This window comes from Heliangelus exortis, chromosome 1, assembly GCF_036169615.1.
Source record: "Heliangelus exortis chromosome 1, bHelExo1.hap1, whole genome shotgun sequence".
Taxonomy (NCBI): Eukaryota; Metazoa; Chordata; class Aves; order Apodiformes; family Trochilidae; genus Heliangelus; species Heliangelus exortis.
In genome coordinates, this window is record NC_092422.1 from 81,669,970 (window position 1) to 81,691,535 (window position 21,566).

Below are 21,566 nucleotides of genomic sequence, written 5' to 3' on the forward strand. Positions count from 1 at the left end.
ATGAAAATGTATCCATGAATTATATGAAGACGTGGATAATATTAGAAATGAGCATAACAAATGAAAAGTCGACACAGTATTCATGTTTGATTTAATATATCAAAAGTGAAGAACAAGCGTGTCTCGAGTGCTCACTGGTCATATCATCTGAGAGATATACAATGCTCTAATGAATGTTGATAAGAAGATAAAATGAGATATATCACTGTTGCAACTTAATGGTTTGTAAAGTCTGTTCATTATTTGGATTAATTTTGTTGTTTCAGCTGCAAAGGTAGTGCAGTAAAAAAGGACTCGTGACCTCAGAATTTTTTTCTTCTTCTCAATAAGATTTTTTTTGCTGAGACTAAGGGCAAAATTACTTAGTTTGTTTATTAATGATTTTCAAATAATCTATCTCAGTGGAACTGAGATAGATTAGGCCCTCACTTTCTCAGATAACACTGAAAATTTTACATCTTACCCTCCTGGCCATACATCTATTGAAGAGAACATAAAATTTACTTATCTGGAGTACCCAATTGAAAAATTGCACATATTGCTGAAAGATGATGCGAATACGATCATAGGGAAACATGGGGTTAAGACTTACAAATAAGGCACTGATAACTCAACTGCCTCCTAGCAGAATATGTTTGTTTAAAAAATATAATCTCATTTTTTTTCTCTAGCAACTATAAGGTTCCATCCTACAGCATACACAAAGCCATTCAAATTACAGCCAGTTAAATCACCAAGAGCAAATTCCTTTTATTTGGTGGTTTGTTGGGTTTTTTTTTCCTTTGTTTCGTTTTAATTTTGTTTTTTCCCCTCTGCTTTCTTCATTCTTTTTGTTTTTTTCAGACTCAGCCACCACCACCACCACAACCAGACACTGTAACAACCAGCTACAGAAACTCCAGTTTTCAGGAGAAGAAAGTACTATCATATTTGACGTAGGTCATAGCTGTGGTCAGTGTGACAAGCTGGAATATTACAAGGATGTGCCATCAATAAAAAGTAATATTTAATATTATGAAGAAAAAATGGTTGCACAAAAGACAGCCCATAGTTCGCAACTCCCATTTCTGTTCTCAGCCTAATTAATTTACATATTGATGTTATAGAATTCCAGGCATGGCTAATGCAAACTGCTTTTTAATTACTTGAAAGTATCTATGATTGACAACAGTTTAATCTATCAATTAAAAAACCAACAACACTTCTGCTAAAATGTATACAGTTACTTAACATAGATTTCTTATGGTGCCATATTTTTTTTTCTTTCAGTTTCTTTATTTGGACTGAGTTACTTTTTTTTTAACTTTTTTATTTTATTGAATAAAGTAAAACAAAACAGGATTTTCTAGCAAATTATTAAAAATGTCATTTTATTGTTCTGTTATTGTGTGAGTTCATTGCTTGTAAAGGCTTGGAATTGAGCTTGAAAAAATATATACAATAAATAAAATCATTGTGTATTGTCTCTGAATTATGAAGGTGAATAAAATAGATAGCATCTCAGTTGAACAAATTCATTGTTACAGACTTGAACAGAAATCATAATAGGGATAGAATACTTCCACAGTTTGGCTAGATAACACAGTTGCAGATAATAGACAGCTTTATCCATCTTAGAAAAGCTGCAGAAGAGTCATTGAGCATCTTCAAGGTCAAATGCAAACTTGACATCATATTGCTTATACTGCAGTGTTAGAAAAAGATACATCATGGCTATAAATTTATTACTGTGAATAAAACCTTACACAGTATTTGGCATTTGAAATCAATATGGAAACATCAACGCCTTAATCCTCAAAATACCATAGGAAGATTTTTAAGTACAACACAGTGGACCAGATAATGCGAATTAAGGAAGTAGAACATTAAATCCATAGTTACAGAAAGAGCCTATATAAAAACTGAATTAGATTAAACATTTTCTATGTTTCTTATGAAACATAAAAACACAGTGAAGTTTTCACCAGAACAAAACAGCAAAAGAAGAAACTGGATTACTATAAATCCCAAATGTTATTAAAGACACCAATGAAGACCATAAAATTAAAAATAAAAATTGTCTCATGATTCATCTGAAGATCTTTGTTTCAGTACAATGAGATATCACCATTTCCTACCTTTCCTAATGTCTTCAGCAGCCATCTTTTAAATGAGATCTAGTTAGAAAGTTCATCCAGGAAGGATCATGACACGTCCCAGAAGATACACTAGAAATTGTGTCATTGATATTTTCTCATATGGTATTACAGATCTACTATATTCTAATTTTTGCAATGCTGTAGACAAGGGGGTCCTCACATTCTTCTAATGCCTTTGGTAAAATTAACACCAATATATAAATACTTTGCTTATCCTGCCCTAGGATGTAACTTTACTCTACATTTTGATATTTAACATTACACTACTGACACGCCTTTATTTTCCACCACGAATCTCTGATCTTTGTCCAGGGCACTTATTGAATATCATCCTAGAACAGTTTATTTCAAGATAAATTTCTCAGACAATTCAAGAGTGCAAAATCCAAAGTTTACTGAAATATAGCAACAGGACTCCTCATATCTAACTTCTGATGTCTGCAGGACAGACCTCTCTAATAGTAGAGAGATAGTTACCTAAACTCTATAGGCAACAGAAGTAAGAGAGTCTTCTAGGTCACAATGTGTCTTGTATTAATGAGGATATTTAAAATACACCACAAGAATTTTGTCTCAAATATAGCTATTACTTTCCTTTAGCAATAGATGGAGTTCAGAAAGACCCCTAACCTATACTGGAAACATTTAAAATTGAGATGAATTTCATTTTACGTATCTATACTAAAAAGAATAAAAATACCTTGCCTTCTGTACACTGGAATGGCTTTCTTCATAATTTTTCATGCACAGTTTTTGCTCCCAATATAGCCTTGTAAACTTTCCTCAAAGAATGATTTATGCAAGGTACAAAAAAATGCTACATTCATATGTGAAAATTATACCATAATATTGTTCTCCCAGGAGCCATAAACAGATCAGAATCCAGTTTGTGCTATGAAAAAAGAAATATGAACCTCAATGGCACTTTTAATCATAACATGCTGGCTCTGAGTTGAAGATCCATTTGTATCACATCCCACTGGACTAACAAAAATTTGTTTGCTTACAGAAGCTAATTTAAAATTTTAGCAGCAAAAAGTTATATTGAAGGTGTTGCCCAGCTTTTAATCAAACCTGGTCTTATTACAGACAAAAGACAATGTGCATTGCTGTGTTGTACTTCCAAATCATTTGTTGAAAACCACAGTTATATTTTGTTTTCTGTGTTCCAACATTGTTCAGAAGTACCTTTACAGAAGTAGGAATAATTTTACTCTGCATAATCTTCTGTGGATGTAGAAAAAAAGTATAAATTAAATTCTCATATAGTCCTATCTTTCTGTCAAGGGCTTCAGCCTCAGATCTGCACTGGTAAACTGTGAAGCCATTAGAAACTTAATTCTTCAGATTGACTTTATTAAAACAGAATACCATAAAAAAAAAAAAAAAAAAAAAAAAAAAGACATCCACAGCATCACTCCATTTAACAAAGGAAGACTTGAAGTTTTTCAGATGAAAAAAAAAAAATACTGAGATGGCATAAAACAGCAAAGAATATCTGGACTTTCTATGTTTTTTGGACTTGAATAAAAATGTTTTAGATCTAGAGGATAGTTAAATTAGGGCTTTTATTGATTACAGACAGCAGTCAGTTAGAAGGTAATGCTATAGATTTCTAGACTATACCTAAACATTTTTTCTTTGACAATCAGACAATTTTTATATACGTGGTGAAATATGGCAGCTGATTTCTGACTCAGATAATCAAAATATGAGATATATGTACTTTTTCAATTAGAAAGATTGGATTAAGATAAAAAGTTTTGTTCAAAGTTTGTCTTCTGGAAATGCACTGAGGTTACCCTAAGCGTAATAACTGAAAACAGCATTTTAAAAATGTATAAAATCTGTTAAGAGCTGACTAGAAACATATCAACTGAAAAAGAACAAACATACACCTGGTAAAAGCATTCAACATTATCACTAGGTTGGTTCTCTAGCTTCCCCAAACAAACAGGACCATAACTTTCACCAAGCCCTAACCATTGTTACCAGAGGTGCCTTCTCCTTCCCTGACTTTTAAATTCATGCCACTTATTCCTACCAGGTCCTTTCACTGCAGCAGGCTTACCATTTAATCTGTACAGACAGATATTAGAGTATCAAGATAATGTTAGTATTAAGTTATTCTGACTTGTTTAATTTTACATTTTCTTTGTGTCTCAAAACTTCCATCAACAGAAATGTTTGGGCTTTTTTTAAGTAAATGTTGCATTTACATTCATTTCAGAAAATCTATTGGAGCCTGAGAGAATTCAAATTGTGTATATAACCTATTTTTATTTTAAACTGTATAACTGTATTTAGAGGGCAAAAAACCAGGAAAAAAAAACCAGTAAATCAGCCTTGAATGCAGAATAAAGTTATTACAGAATTTGAAGATTAGGGGATAGATGACTAATCTGGGCAACCCCATCACTGCTAGAGAAATATTGATCAGTGCCCAAAAAGCAAACAAGGCAGCACATGCAACAGTACAGTTGAAAGTACAGTCTACCTCTAGGAATAAAGCATGCAGTCCTTGCTCATTGCCTTGGATTCTTACAGTGCAAAACAACAACTCTGAAAAATATCTGAAAGCAAGAGAATAGCGAACAGAGAAAAATGGTAAAGAATCATTTATGCCTGGAGTTTTCATTGTGACACAGACAAAGGGATTTAAAAAACTGTTTTAAAAGCACATAAAGAAATGGGGAGGTTATGCTTCCTCTGTGTTTTGCTGAAATACTTGTCACTGAAATTCTGTACCTACAGTACAAGAAAGATGTAAAAGATGGTCAGTCAGGAACATCAAGTCGCACGCAAACTCATCTGATTTAGTCACACACTAAAGTTGAAAAATATGCTAATTTCTTTTAAATTAAAGAATGACTGTGAAGAAGCAATGGAAAACTATAATTCTCATGTTTCTTGTAGTTTTAAAAAATAAACCGGAATTCTAGCACAGAAAACCATAGTAACCTGGATGTAGTGTCAGAAGCTTTTCAAATATAAGTACAAATCTCTATTAAAACTATTACCTTTCAGTTTAATAACAAATATTTACATATTAATATGAAATATTTACATATTCCATAGAACAGTCTCTTTCATAGATTTAGGGGATTCTGGAGAAAGAAAGAGATATAATAAATTTAATCCCTATTATACGATTTACTTTTATACTAAAATGATTATCAAGGTGATACATTTACTCATCTTTCTTAAAGCTTATGTGGCCAAAAAGTCCATTTTTTACTCATCTCCATCCTAAAAGAAACTACAGCAGAAATTTTTAAAAGTCCAAATTTTTGAAATGAAAAAACCTTGACAACCTCTTGAATGTACACTAAACAGCATCTTGATTTGATATTTGCTGATTAGCAATTTAGAAGTTTCAAACTGTCAAAATTGCTATGCTCCAAAAGCATGATTTCCTTTAGCAAAAACATCAAGTTACCAGAATGAACTGCCAGATTGCTCTTCTATTACTATTTTAAAACCTGTACTGTTGGGGTCATTATATTTCCTTCCTTTCTGAAACAAACAAACAAACAAGAACAAAGATGGTAAGTTTATCAGCCTAACCACACAGACATATTTTGGCAAAGTCTTTGTATTCTTAAGACTTAATCATGGGTGTGTATTTTGGGGTTTTGGCAGTGAGGGAGGGCTTACAGGGGTGGCTCCTGTGAGAAGCTGACAGAAGCTCACCTGGCTCCAAGTCAGACACAAATTCTGATGAACTGACCACAACTCCCATTTCCCATTCTCTTGCACTGCTGTTGGGGAAGAGGAGGCAGAGAAATCAGGGGCAAAGTAATTTCAACCCAGGAAGAAGGAAGAGGGAAGGGAGGGTGTTTTTAAGATCGGCTTTTACATCTCTTTATAGTACTGGTTTGACTGGTAACAAATTAAACTGGTTTTTTTTTTTTACACTAGTGGAGTCTGGTTTGCCTGTGACAGTAACTGGTGAGTTACATCCCTGTCTTTGTACCCATGAGCTTTTTGTTATATTTTCTCAATACCACCACAGGGGGTGAGTGAGCAAATGGTGATTAGTTGCTGGCTAGACCTAAACTATGACATGCAATCACTCCTGTTGTCATCTTGCAGAGCTTAAAGACACAAAACCATTCTCACATAGCATCCCTTGCTTACGGCAGGGTTGGAGAATGGTTTTGAGAATCATCAGTCTTGTGTAACAGGAGCCATTGCTGAAGGCATTACAGTTACAAAAGAGGTAATGAAATAGGGCAGTGATAGCAAATTTAGAAAGCAACCAGAGCAGACTTCGCTTGACTCAGCTGAGCGTTGCAGCAATATCACAAGGGGCATGAGTTGCTCTGCGTCTCTAAAACCTGTAACACCCAGCAGTAAAATGAGGGCCAATAAAAGACTCAAAAGAAAAGATGATGTCAGTTATAAATAAACTTGGTGTGTCTTCCAGAAATCAAAACAGTACATAAATAATACATCCCAGGCATCCAGTATGCTGGCAGACCCACTTTACTTGAAATACATAGTTTTGACGGTGTTCTAAAATCATCACGATAAATCACAGATTTGAGATCAGTGTCTACTATAAATATCTAATGTTTTCCTGAAATTCTGCTATAAGTTTTACTGAAATACTTTTTTATTATTATTATTTTACTTTTAGAAATAGAATTAATCACACACACCACTGTAAGCCAGCATTATATGAGAAAGGAAAAGTGAGAACAAATTTGTTCGAGAAGCTCCAAATAGCCTCTATCTATAAGTAGCCTCTATCTAAAATGCTTTCTGTCCAGTAGTTATTTTGATAACTATGCAACAAAAGAGGTCTAATAGTTTTCAGGAAACTACTTTTAGGAAAATAATCTAATTTCCAGTCTGATTTGAGCTAATTATTTGGTGGTCTGCCATAGTTTAACGTATTCTGACTAATTTTAAATACATTTGACAGAAGATTGGAATTATTAAAAACTAATGATATTTTATAATTTCTTAAAAAAAAAAAAAAAAAAAAAAAAAAAGGGGATGCAATTTGTCACTAACAGGGGAACATGTGTAGTGTGTAGTCCCTAGTAAATAGCTGACAGAAATTCTTACAAAAAAGAAACACCTTATAAAGTCCCCCACAGTGGAAATCAGTTCAAATGGAACCTATAGACAACTACAAACCAGAAAATCCTAGGAGTTCTAGCTTCAATGTTTCTGGTGTTCAGAGAACACACTGGAAGTAACAATTCATAATTCATTTCAATAATTTCCATTCCCCTCTACTACATGCAATGAACCATTCAGTGAATTTTATCTTTGTACTGTGGCAAAATTATTCTGTCCAATGTCCTGTCCAATTACGAAAATATATTTATTTCAGCATGAATACATTACTTAGTAATACATTCTGGCTAGCATCAGTGCTGGTTCACTAGTACTAGTAATTGCTGAATTTTCAAAACTTGATGAAACACACATGCAAAGGAGTAGGAAGTAAATTAATTCTTAAATAATTTCAGGTTCTTATATTTTAATAACTATTCACTTTCTCTTTAAAACAAACAAAAAAACCCAACCAACCAAACAAGCAAAAAAAAAAAAAAAGCAAAATAAAACCCTAAACAACTAAATAAAATTTATCACTTAAATAGAATTCAATTTTTTCTAGAGAAGCTAACACATCCAATGTTTTCACAGTTAACTTCAAATATTCTGGGTACCTTAGAAAGGTCAGGTGACCTTGACCTTAGAAATGCCTATTTATCTTCTTTGTCTGCAAAGTCAGATCAGGATTACAAGTTCAAATACAGATGCCTACTCTGAACCCACTTTGGTGAGATGGATCTCCCATGCAAATATTAAGAATGAAAGAAGTATGTTGGACATTTGCTGTAGGGCAGAAGTAAATATTTTATTTAAATGACTCAAGCATGTTACCACTATTTCCACTCATGCTGCATTCTGTCTCTCTATAGAAGATAACACCTTAGAGAAATAAATGAACTGACAAGTGTATCTGAAACAAAAAATAAATATTAAAGTAGTCTAGGCAAAAACTTTGTTCTTTAATATCCACCCATCACTGGTCAAATTCGTAACCAATTCCCTTGACTCTTTTTTCCTTAGAGTAACAAACAAAGAAACACCTCGATAAAGATGCCTATAAAGATTGTCAGTAAAAAAGGAACTTGCTGTAAAACACCTCAGTATAAAAGATGAAAGTTAGATCATCCTTCCTGAAACAAAGCTGACTTCCAAAATTAGGATAGGTAGATTTAGCTCAAGTATTTTTTAGACAGATTAAGGGCAGATGTTGATCCTTTGCTGTCTGCTCTGCACAAAAATTAAGTTTTTCATAATGCAGTGTTGTTTGGTTTTGGTTTGTCTTTTTTTTAAGTTTATTTTTTAAAGCAACATAAAATTAATGTATTGTCTTATCATTTGTGCTTACTATCTGGCTTTATGGCTTTAGTCTAAAAGAAGTTTATAATTATGTATGTGATGGATAGAATGGTATGGAAGGGATGAATGGTTCTAAATAAGATTTATAAATATAAATAATATGTATATATAAATAAATAAGATTAATAAAGCTATGCATGAAAAGCGCAACCACTATAGTTGTAGGCAATTTTTATTCTGGCCCTCTCAAACTAGAACATAAATACAGATTGCTGAGCAATTCCTTAATACCAGTGTAAAGAATAAACATCCTGGATGTTGTGTACTTTTAAAATAAGAATACTAATTTTAAGTTCTCAGGTATGTTACTTCAGGAATGAAACTTGACAGTCTAGGTTTGAAACTGTTGAGGAGTCTTTTTGTAGTTCAGTTTTTAGCACCTGACGGCACATGAAGACACTATAAAACCAATTCTTGTTTGCTTCTTTGCTGGATATTAATGTGGCATTAATTTCCAGTACAACCTGTACTTTTTGTTTGTTTGTTTGTTTGTTTGTTTTCTTTTTTCCATGTGAAGAAATGGGAATGCAGATTGGGGGCTGCAAAGCAGACCACAGGGAAAAAAATAATAATAAAAAATTTTACATGCATATTTACAAATTATTCTCTAACATGGTAAGATCCAAACACAAATTGCAGAACCTATGCTATCTTGATGATGGTATGCATGGTATTTCAGTTTGGATAAAAGTGTGCTTTTTTTAGAATTCATGTTCCAGAAAGAGGAACAGGGACAGGAAGTAAGAGTCAAGTTGTTTATCTGTCATATGAAAGCAGATTAGAAAACCATAGAATCACTTAGGTTGGAAAAGACCTTTAAGATCATCAAGTGGAAAATTGCAGCTTTGGTTTACTAAATTAGATCCAATAGGAAAAATAAGAACAAAAAGGGATAAACATCAGAGAGCAGATTAAATTGAACTACATCTCAGTCTTGGCACTAAAATAAGTACGCGGAAATGCAGGAAATTGATGTTAAAGTTGCAAAGCATTAAAGAGTGAAGATACAGCAAAACCTTTCAGTCAGAATAATGAGACCAAAAAAATCTTTAACTACATTCAAGACAGAGTTCAATATGTTTCAAAGGGATTATATGATGTGCTATCTGCAAAACATTCTTTTAAATCCCATGTCTCCTAATCATAAAAGAAGTCAATTACGATTTCTTAAAAACTGAAATGTGATACCTTAACACCACCACCATTTCTGCTCTCAAAAAGTCTTAGTGAAAAATTCACAGTAAGAGTATTTAAGTATACATGACCCGAAACGAAGAAATTCTATTATTATGTTTGGTTCAGCTTATATATAACGCATAAATATTGATTAATATCATGCCTTTGTGCAGCAAAAAGGACCTTCCCTCCCCAAATACACCTGAAAGAACCTAATTAACTCTTACTCTTTATTAACATAATCACCTAATCATACTGTTGACTGTTTAATTTTACATTAACATTAGGCTCTATGTATTTACTGAATGTTAATGAATACACTAATCGTTACTTTTCCAAAGCAGTCATACCTAGAAACAGTACTACTCATCTGAATGCTTTTGTATAACTTTTTTATAAAACAGTTTTATTGAATAAAAGACTATTCATTTGTATGTGAAAGCATTTTCAAGCAAATCCCGTTAATTCTGAATATGGTTCACTAAGCAGCATTATCACATTAATAAAACAAGCTGCTAATCTAGTAAATCAAAATGCTCAGCTGGTTTAACTATTTACCTAATGGAAATTCCAATGATCTCTTCTGTCAGCCTCACAGAAGCCTAATACTTTTCAAATAACACCCAGCAAAATAAAAAAAGGAACCAATAAAGAGAATAGGAACAATGCAACTTCAGATTAAACATTCTTTCACAAATAAACCAACATTAGGTCTGCATTCTTCAGGTTAGTTGGAGTATTTTCACACCATGTGAATTTTCATTAGTAAGGTAGTTTTTTTCTGTTGTACTGAATTAAATGAAATATTTGAGAGACAAACTTGTGAGTTCCTGGGATTTCTAACACATAGGAAAAAGGAAGAAAGAAAAATCTTTATGTAGTGCAAAAAGAAGATCATGGTAGAAATCCATTCTGCAAATGTATATTCAAAATGTTTTCATATATTGCTTAAGAAAATAACAAATGGATAACAGATGAGAAGGAGGCTAGGTTAAAGGGAAATATAAAACCAGTCCTGTTCTACACAGAAATCTAAGCTTTGGCATAACAAGACATTATCTCAGGGTCTTTAAGTTCACTTTAGAAGGAACTTCTTTCTCCACGATGACAAGAAAATAATGATTCTAGCCTGCTGGGACTGTGAAATGTGCTACACATCCAGTGCATTCATACCATAGATAGATCTCACTTGGGTCTATGCACTTTCAAAAATCCACTGCAGTGAGAAAATACCATCTTAGAAAGGGGTTGGAAAAAAGACTGCAAACATTTTTTCACATGGATCCAATTTTTTAAAATGCTCATTTGAAACTGCTCAAGGATACCAGAATAGTGCCAGTGGTGATGGACAAGACACAAAACAAAGAAGGGGTAAAGCTTTGTGCCACTATATTACTATTGGCCACATAGATATTCCAGTCTTAACTTCAGTATTTTATCTTTTTCACAGAAAGGCTTAAAACTGTGGGACAGAGAAATAAGAGATGAAATTTCTGCAGAAATACACAAGCTCTGCTATTTTTACATACACAAGAAAAAGCATCTTGCTTGATGAAATTCTATCAACCAGATCTTAGACTTTTTCAGTGTTCAAAGCATTGATAGGAATTTGCAGAAAAATATTTGTCTGCAATTTTAACTACTTCAGCTTGATGTATTGCTTAACAGTTACAGCTATTTTAGATACTTGCACTGCATGATTTGTTTTCCTTTTCAGTTCAGTGCTTCTACAGTCAAGAAATAGCAGTCTAAATCTTAAAAAGGTGACTTTCAATGTTAAAAATTCAAAACTCATGATATATTTTTCAGCTATTGGCCACAAAGTAGATTAATGTTGCATTCAAAGCAAAACTTTACCTTTCATATTAGACCTAATCTCTGAACAACCTTAAATCCAGTAATTCAATCCACTAATTCAAATGTACAGCTGCTGATAAATTTAAGAAGATTCTTTCCCTACGCACAGGTAGTAATTTATATCACAAATCTAGAATTTAGGCAAGCTGTGTTATTCAGTTGAATCTATCAACTTAAAACCCATCAGTATAGAATTAATTCTTCATACCCGTTACCATTTCAGTCATACAAGAGGGAAATGAAATAAACTACCAAGAAACTGTTATTTTCCTTATGATGCTCAAAGACCTTCCAAGGTGAAAAGCACAGAAATTGGAAGCAGACACCTAGGAGCTGAGTGGCTATTCTGTCACACTGCATTTCACAAAAAGTATCATCAAAGGTCTTTTTGAGTAAAAAATGAAGCAGGCAAAATAAGCAATATTTGCAAGATGCAGTTCATGGAATAGCTCAAGTACAGCTCAATGGTTCATCACATTTCTTCCATAAGATTTAAAAATTACATCGGATGCTTCTACTCGTCATAAGTACCAAATAGAAATTAGTGAGCACTTTAAATACAGACCAAACAACTATGGATCTGTGTTAGTGCCACAGCATACCATATTATCCTATACTGTACCAATTTATTTTCTTTTAAACTCCTGAAACAGACTTGAAAATTCTTAGGTAAGCAGAAACATCTGACCAAAATTCCCACTGCCCATTCAACAACAAAAATTCTCCTTAAATAAATTGCAAAACTACAGTGTACCCAGACCTGCAAACATTTCACTGCAGAAAAACAGAAAATGCATTAATCAAATCTTACCTGGAGAAACTGGTTGGTTTTCACATGACCCACGTCTCCAGCCTCTATCTGTGCTCTTGACAGCTTCTCTTCAGTTTCAGTCAGCCAATGGTTAAAGCTCTTCATGTCACGATGAAAAAGCTGCCACTTTTCCAAGGATTTGTCAAAGCGTCTGCAAGTACAAAAGGAGATAAAATAAGTATCTATTGATACTTTATTTATTGGCTACAAAAAAAAAAAAAAAAACCAAACAAAAAACAACCAAACAAAAAACCCCAAAAACCCAACAAAACCCAAACCCCCAAAAACATTAAAAAACAACAACAACAACAAAAAAAACCCAAACAAACCAAACCCCCTAAATAATAATATTTGATGTCTCAGGTTAATTTGGTGTGAAGTTGATGGCATTATGTGTTATCATTTTTTAACAGTTATATCAAAAGAAAACATGGCAGTACTTCTGAACAGTGAAAATATCAGTAGGCATATCTGTCAGAAATCAGTGTCTTGAAAATTTTTAAATCCTTTCCAATGTTGCAAATTAATTCCATTATCAAAACATATTTCCAGTTTACAGCTGTATTAACCCACACTAAACCATTTCATAGGTATGATACCCACAGGTACAGTGTAACCAGGTATACCCCTGGATGTAAGCACAATCAGAGCTTATAAAAGGCTCCTAACACACCTTACTAATGTGCTGTAGCAACCAACCCTGCAGCTGCTGCTGTCCAACAGGCTGCCCGTGTGTTGTGACTATGCAATGATTTTCAGAATGCATAAAAAAAAGAAAAATAGAAAAATAACTTTAAAAATCTGTGATGCATCTGATGATCCTATCATATCACAAAGCAAAGGATGAAAAATAAGTAGACAGGTTCTTGTCCTGTCCTGTTCTTGATCCTATCATGACTAAAGGATTTTTTCTCTTTTGCAGAAATACAAACTGCAATACTATTTGTAATACAGATGCAAAAGACAACTTTTTATATGGAAACTTCCGGGGTGAGAGACTACCCCTAAGGATCTCAGCCATATGCTACAATTCTCCTCCAGTTTTCCTGAGAGAAACTGATTTTGTCTGCCTCTCCAATTAATAAAAATATCCATTTATTATTATTGCAAAGAAAATGCCTCTCTTCAAAGGAATTTGTATTTGTATTGTGCAAAGGGACACTTTAATAAGCACTTTTTTTCTATTTTTGAATCAATTTGGGTATTTGATGAAGCTATTTATGCAGCAATAAAAATGACTGATATACAAGGATGACTGAAAGTTAAAAATTAAAAAAAACGGTTTTGTACAATCAGCAAGGATAAAAAAATATTACTACTCTCTGCAAGTCTACAGCCCACTACATAAAAGGCCATGTAAGTGCTCTGGCACTTTGGGAAAATCTAATCTGCTTTTGTTCAGAGTGACTGATTGATCTTTTGCTTCAATATCTGTTTGCTTTAGCAAAGGTAAAGTACTAAACAAATGAAATGAAGAGGGAATTTAGTTTGTCTGAGATGGTCTATATCTTACGGAATTCAGTTATCCTGTGTTTTGGATTGCTGTTGAAATGTGACTACTAATCAGAGATTAGCTAGACTGTTTTGTTAGCAGATCATCATTAAATAAGAAACTGTTGTTAAGTTTCATAATCCTCCTTTGAGGAATTATAATAGGTTTTAGAGTGTATTTAAAGGATAAAGATGAAGATGCTAATTTATTTTTCTAGGAAGTAATCTGGTTCTGTATGGACAAGCTATACGATTGTTTAAATTAATTCAATTCACAAAAAAATCAGGTTCCTATAAAAGAATACAGACTTTTCCAGTGCGCTGCTGATTTTTCATTTTTAGAAGAAAATATTTTTTCTTGTCTTCAGTTGTCTATGTATTCCTAACCTGTTATTCATATTTTAACCAACCAACAAAAAACAAATTCATAAAAAGTTAAAAATACATGAAGGTCAAAAAGTAGTTTATGGAAGGACGATGCTAAGCTTTTATGGGCTGACAGCTTCCCAACAAAGCTGACAGAAGTCTCTTTGTTCCCTGTAAATTCAAGTTGTAGTTAAGTTTTTAGTATGCTGTGAAGCTGTTAATTAAATAGCATCCTCACAGATTTTGTTTTGGATCCCAGTATCAACCACCTCAAAAATTGTTAGAGATGACCAAATACAAAAAGTTCACAAATCCTTTGTCTATTTAAGAATGAAAAATAGATGCTGAGGTTCGTAGTAATTTCAACACAGTAGCAGTTGGTGGAATATTGCTGTTGAGGCATCAAAATGACTACAAAACATTTTTCAAGAATAAGCACAGCTCATGCCTTCAAAATATTTCTGTTGAATACACTGGGGAAAAGTATAATTTGAAAAGACATTTTACAAAAAAGTATTATGATAATCAAATATCTGCATTGCTGTAACAATTTATACCACTGTACATTTCTTCTATATTCTCTTTCCTTCATATACTATAATGCTCTTGAAACAGCCAGGTATTTGTTTTCACCTTTGCCCTTTAAATTGGGTTGGGTTTTTTTCTCAGTTTATCAAGCATTGTCAACTGGAGACATCACAGTTTTCAAATCATTGGCTTGAATGTGGTGTCCTTTTCCTTGCTGTCATGAAAACTGTCCATAATCACAGTAAAATATTACACAGCTTTAAATTATGTTCAAATAATAGACATAGATTCCTAGTTAATGTTTATGACCACTCTGCGTAACTACAGATGAGCACAGCAGTTGTTCAAGATCTGCCATGTGTTGTATTTCTTCTCAACAATATTTTAAGCAGACTATTGATCTAATTAAAAATTGTAGTCACTCACCTTATTTATTAAGATTACAGTGATCATTTATCTTGTATATCATACTTAAGTTTTCAAAATGAGCCAAGCCATAACCAAAAAGAACATTATAGTATTTCTTTTTTTTAAACTGCCTTACTCTGAATTTCACAGATATATCTTATTTTACATTTAAAATTATTACCTAAAAAAATAAAAGCTAAAATCAATTTCTTTGGGTCCAGTAGGGTTTCTCATTTTGTACACTATGTTAAAACAGCTTTCCTCTTGTTCCTCACAAAATGAAATTACTCTTCTCAGCATGAGGAAGTTTATCAGCAGCTTAAATACAAAGATGCAGTAGGGGTTGATATTAGTATCACTAAATTTGCATTCCAGCATTTGCAAATTAAATCTTCTGTCCTCTCATTCTTCCTCCCTTTGCTTTGGCTAATAAGAGTTTCATGGAAAAGAAAGAAATTGCAGTGATATGCATATTAAAAATTTAGAATTTAAAATACTACTGCTTAATACTCATGTCTTAAAAAACACATTGTTACCCTCAGTATAATAAGTAAAAAGCAATATTAAGCATCAGTGAATATAGAGGAAATTCGTGGACAGGCAAATGCACTAAGATTCAGTGCACTTGAATACTGTTACAATGGTAAGAGAAAATGCAGTTGTTGATGCAGAGGCAGGTGCAGGACCATTCAAAATGGGGGTTGAATGGGGACACCACCATGCAGCTTCATACTCACAGTGTGTGCTGTGGGGTGACCCTCCTGTCCTGCTAGCCCTGTGTATTGCATCCTATTAAACAGAGCACTACTTTAAATAGCTTTTTAAAATTTAAACACAGAGAGGTTTTTGTTTGTTTTACCATTTGCAATCCCATTAACAGGTGGCAAACTTGAAACCCACAAAAAAGAAAAGGCTGATTAAATACAAACACTGAGCAGCTAAGAAGCTGAAGTCTTGGCACAGTAAAATGTAGATGGTAAAAACTGATATGTGAATTCATAAAAGAGCAATGCTCTGAAGACCATGAAAACTCAGGAAGACTGTTGGGCTCAGGAATTCCCAAGCAGAGAATACAGGGTTTAGAAAAGTGTCATTACATGCCTTGTAATTCTTATCCAGCTATCTAGGGATTCACCCTTGATTGTTGTCAGAGGTTGAGATTTAAAAAAAAAATAAATTAGTGTATCCAGTAATTTGTATCTTCATCTACTCAATCCCTTTGCCCTTGGTGTGCAGAAGGGAAAACAATGTGGGTAGCAGGTGACTGTGCAGTATTTCCTCTTTGATGTGTCATCCTCTCCTGTTTTTCCCAGCATAAGCTTCATAAAAAGATAGGACCAGGCACTCTGAAGCCAAGAATTAGGTTTCATACAGACTCCAGACCAGAATGTGTCTTATATAGACTGAAAAGGGCAGAAGCATTGACACTTTGTAAGGTAGCTTGATTCCTCTAATTAGAGTATGTTATAGTTGACAAGTGAAAAACAATTGGGAAACTGTACTTATTTTTTTCTATATGCACTGACACTCCAGCAGGGAATGTGTTAAACAGTGGCTTGAGGGAGCATTTTCTTTTTTTCTCACTACCACATAATGGATTTATTTTGCCTCTGGAAAGCTAGAAAACAAAAAAGCAACCAAAGACAACTGCTAAAGCACAATTTACATTAAGCCATAAAACTATTGCTGCTTTAACTACTTTGAAGACTATCCCTCTAGTAAAACTTTGGACTTGATTTTCTATAAGCAAAATTCAAGATTACTGGGTAGTATTCTACATGATATTGTACAAAAATTTACAGATGCTAACTTGGACACTCTTCCAATGGAACTGTGTACAGTGGGATTGTACTTGATATTCCACAACCCAGGGCTGACATTTTTAAGAAGCCATGCAAAGTGGAAATAAAAAAAAATTTAAAACATCAAAGTAACAAACACAAGACAGAATACAAAAGGTTATTGATTTGTTGTTGTTAAGAAATTCTAATTCTGCATGTGTGTTTCAATTAATTGATATTTTGATAATAGTTCTTTATAAACTATGAAACCCACTTCTATGATCTATTCTGCTTTAGCAAAATGTCACAGCCAGCTGGACCACACAAAACCCAACACTATTAGTTATAAATTTTCAAAGTAAATGTTTATGTAATGGAAATTATCAGTGTTAGAGACACATTCTTATTTATCATCTTGGAAAAACATTTAGTAAACTTTAGTTCTATACTGTTGTTAAACAATATACTGTAGGATTATGCTAATATTAACCTACAAATTATGCAATTTTGTCAACTTGATTCAGCACAATTAGCACCTTGTAAAAATACACGGAACATCAAAGTGTTATAAATAATTATGTATTAGTATGTGAGAGCATTAACTTTAGTACTTAAGGCCATTCTTTCAGATAATGAAACATGAAAACTTGTTTTTGTCAAGCAACTTCTACAATTAAATTGCTTAAAGAAACAGCTAACCCATTTTCATAGGTTTTGATGTTTTTATTTTACTTCACAGAATTCATGTCTTTTGATTGCTTAATTTCTACTTAATTCACATATTCGATCTGTACTTGGATTAAAAGTGATGATTTCATTTTAGACACTGCTATGTATAGACCTTCCTTCCAGCTTGTGGTGTAAGGTCCATTTTGGGACAGGACTTAGATGTACATATGCTCTTCACACTTCTGCACCTGACCTTTCACCCATCAAATAGCAAATGATCAGAAACTAAAAAATAAACTGTAACAAAAATAACAATAACAATGCTATCCATCATTACCAAATCTAATTTTTCTCCGCTTCCCAGAAAGTAGGTTCTGAAGCATTGCATATAAATTAAAAACATTGGAAATTACAATTACAGTATAAACATTTTTATATCTTAAATTGTATTGATTGTGCTATTGCTCTTGCTCCAGTAGTTTGCAACTCAATTTCCCATCATATGGTTACTGATATCCTACCATTTAGTGTCAATCACTGCACCAAAGACAATGACAATTGGCTATAAAAAGCAAGATCATGTCATTGCTGGTTTTTAGCCATACAAATACATTATTACAAAGCATGAGAGATCAATATACTTAATAACCATTACAGTTAATGATTATACAAAATCTCCCCTGGGTTCTAAAGGATGCCATGTGTCAATAGTGTAACAAGAAACATTTCATAAATTTTTTTAAACACACATTCTTGTTCCACACAAATTTTTACTATTTACTATGCCTATGAATCTGAACCTCAGAATTCCACCTTTTCTTCTTAAAATGTTTTACTTTATCAAAACAGGAATGAAATCAGGTACTCTAGAAAACTTTACCTATGCACCTGGATTAAAAGCACGTAAAATCTCTTCCCAAAAGAAAATTAAGAAGTACTTGATTCATTATGACCTAGGTGTGAGGGTAGCATATTGCAACTCCTCTGTACAAAATAAATGATTAATGCAATTGGTAATAAAATGACAAGTTTCATAGCTTGCCAAAGTGAAACTATAAAAAATGCCCATGATGAGAAATCCCCAAATCAAATATTTTACATGAAGAAAAGTGTCTTAATTTTACAGAAATCCCCACTAGTATTTCTGCCTGCATTAAAAGGGTATGCACAGATTTCATCCTCATGATGGATGACAGCATGGACAGCACTTCTAGCCAGGATGCTCCTGCATGTTATTATTACCTGCCCTATGCTGGCATTCACCTGATAAAATAAAATATGGGTGAAAAATCACATTTACTTCTGACTAATCAGGGCACTGTGCCAACCTCCCCAGCCCCCATCTATGCAGTCCAGGCTCCTTCCACCACCTCAGGGTGTCTGTCCTGCTCTGCCTTGGCAAAGCAGCTTGACCTGGCCTTGTGCCTTGGTAATCCCAGACACATGGCAAGAAATGCCCATGAGAAACCTCATCTGAGGTTGCTGCCCAGGGCTTCAGAGCCGTATTTAAGCTCAGGCCCTGACTTGGGTTACCCCATAGATATATCCATGGAACATCTTGCTCACTGCACATGACCTGGCTCTGCTTCCCACCTCCAGGGAGGTGGGATCACTGGAAGAGGTCCCAGCTCCCTGCCCCAGCCTCCCAAATATTTCCTGTGCAAAATTCTTGTGCCCTGTGCTACCACCAGAGCCCAAAGGACCAAAGGCCTGTGTGCTGCTCTTTAAACAATGCATTGATGAAATATTTTCACTGAGCTTCACCATCTCAGTACCTGTTGGTACACCTGTTGGAATGCATAAGACAGGATCCCAGAGGCAGCCTCTTTCGGCTTGGTTTCATCTGCAATGAATCCAGTTTGTGCACTTTTAAGTGTGAAACAGAGCACAGCAAGAAGGAGATGCTGATTCGGATTAAAATACTCATGAACATGTTTTAAGTAAATGCTGTGAAACAGAGCAGCACCTTCTGGCTCCCAGGTTTTACTTCTGACATGACATATTCCAACATGTGACACCTGCCTGGTAGAATATAAGTGTGATGCCTACTGCACTTCCAAGTGCTCTCTTTCAGGAACTGGGGCCAGTTATGATAAAAAAAACCCATAATTTTAGTTTCTAGGATTCTCATAAAAATTGAATGTGTTCTAAATTGTAATGCTACATTAATAAAACGAAATTGCCTGGACACAGAAACAGGTTCAAGACCCAGAATTATATAAACTGACAATTCATATCCAGCTGGAGAAAACCAGCTCTCACAAATTCCCAAAACTACCACCAAAGGTCACCAATGAAAATTTCATGTCAGTGAATTCGTGGCCCAGAGCATAAGTATGTGTAATTTAATACTCGAGGTATATATTATCGGATATCCCCTCAGTATTTCCCTGTAATTAATTCAAAGTGCTTAAATCCTATGATTTTCAATTACAAAACTCTTAGTCAAAGCTATGACACAAGATTTATTCTTGAAAATTGCTCTGTCCTGTTCTCTGTATCCACTGTCTGCCTCAAACTCCCCCTACCATGATTGCTTTAGAGCAGGAGAAATAGCAGAAAAATGGTGATAGCAGTTAATGCTGACTGTTGACTCCCTCAGCCCAAAAGATGTTATTTATTCCATTTAAGATGTGGCAGATTTGTATGCAAATACATAAGAAAAATGGGATTCCTCATTTCACTGAAAATCATAGTAATTACTGAGTTCTTAGCATTATCTTCTTAAAATACTGATGCCTATATTTACATTCGGTATTTTTACCTTTGAGAATTTTACAGACATTTAAAAGCCTTTTTGATAAGTACTTGCTTGTTTTGAACGTTTGTAATAAAATTTAATTTAAAAAGACTTTATGCTTTTCATTTGAAGAATTCATTTGAGATGAGAAACTCAGATTCTATGCAACTGCTATTAAGTCTCATTGTAAGAGTACCACAAAGTAAACTATTCTACTTTTCTGAAACTAAAATGTTGGTGAATCCTGTGTTAATGATAGGAATGGGAAAAGCAGAGAAAATGTTATTAACATGAGAGATTGCACATCATACTGGTAATCAGGAGAAAATATTTCTGTAACATAGAGAGCCTCTTTGGATAAAATACTTTACAGTATCTCTTCCATGTTTAACAAAAAATATGGTATAAACAGGAAAAATGCAGTCTATTTTGTGGAAAAGTATCTTGACAGTGAAGTTACTATAGTATTGGCAACTATAACTCTAAAACCGAAAAAATTAAATGGGGTGCTTATGAGCTTATATATTTATATACAAAAACATATGCTCTTTATAAATACATATATGCCAATTTCATGTATTAATTTACCCCAAATATATTCATGGTATTATGCATGTTAGTCTTGTGACTAATGAAAGATCTTGACAATTTCAATTATAATTTATCAAGTTGGAAGTTCTTACTTCATTAATAAATAGCACAAAAGCCATTCTGGCAGATATATATGATTGTACTACAGGTATTGTGGAGAATTTAAACAATGTGCAGCTGCCTAAAAGGGTCAGTATATGGAAGTTATTATCTATATTCTAAATAACACAAAACAGAGAACAGGCTGCTCAGCAACTTGATAACTCAGAGAAAACGAATGAATAATCACTTATCTCTCTCTGTAAAATTATGGAGTTAGAGACTAAAGACCTGAGCAAAGTATCTACATGTTATTACAAGCCTAATGACCATTTGCTCTGTCAGTTTTTTCAAGTTAATGTAATATATTGCTAGAAAAATAAGACCGTCTAATGACAAAATATACATCTTCTCTGGTGATGTGGAAATATTTTTGCTTATGAAAATCTGATTACCTCTTTATTTTGTTGATTTGGAGAATGTTCACAATGATAAATTTTTCTGGATTACATAACTGTATAACTCGAAGTAACAAAGTAGTA

At 33.6% G+C, this 21,566-nt stretch overlaps 1 protein-coding gene across 15 annotated transcripts in view; it reads right to left on the reverse strand.

Moving 5' to 3' along the window:
• Positions 1-21,566, reverse strand: part of DMD (dystrophin) — a 1,120,784-nt gene that overhangs the window by 515,993 nt on the left and 583,225 nt on the right. For all 15 annotated transcript variants that reach the window (XM_071750505.1, XM_071750583.1, XM_071750574.1 and 12 more), the window contains one exon: positions 12,412-12,562. In XM_071750505.1, the coding sequence (XP_071606606.1) occupies positions 12,412-12,562 (151 nt within the window). The remainder of the gene's footprint in view (positions 1-12,411; positions 12,563-21,566) is intronic.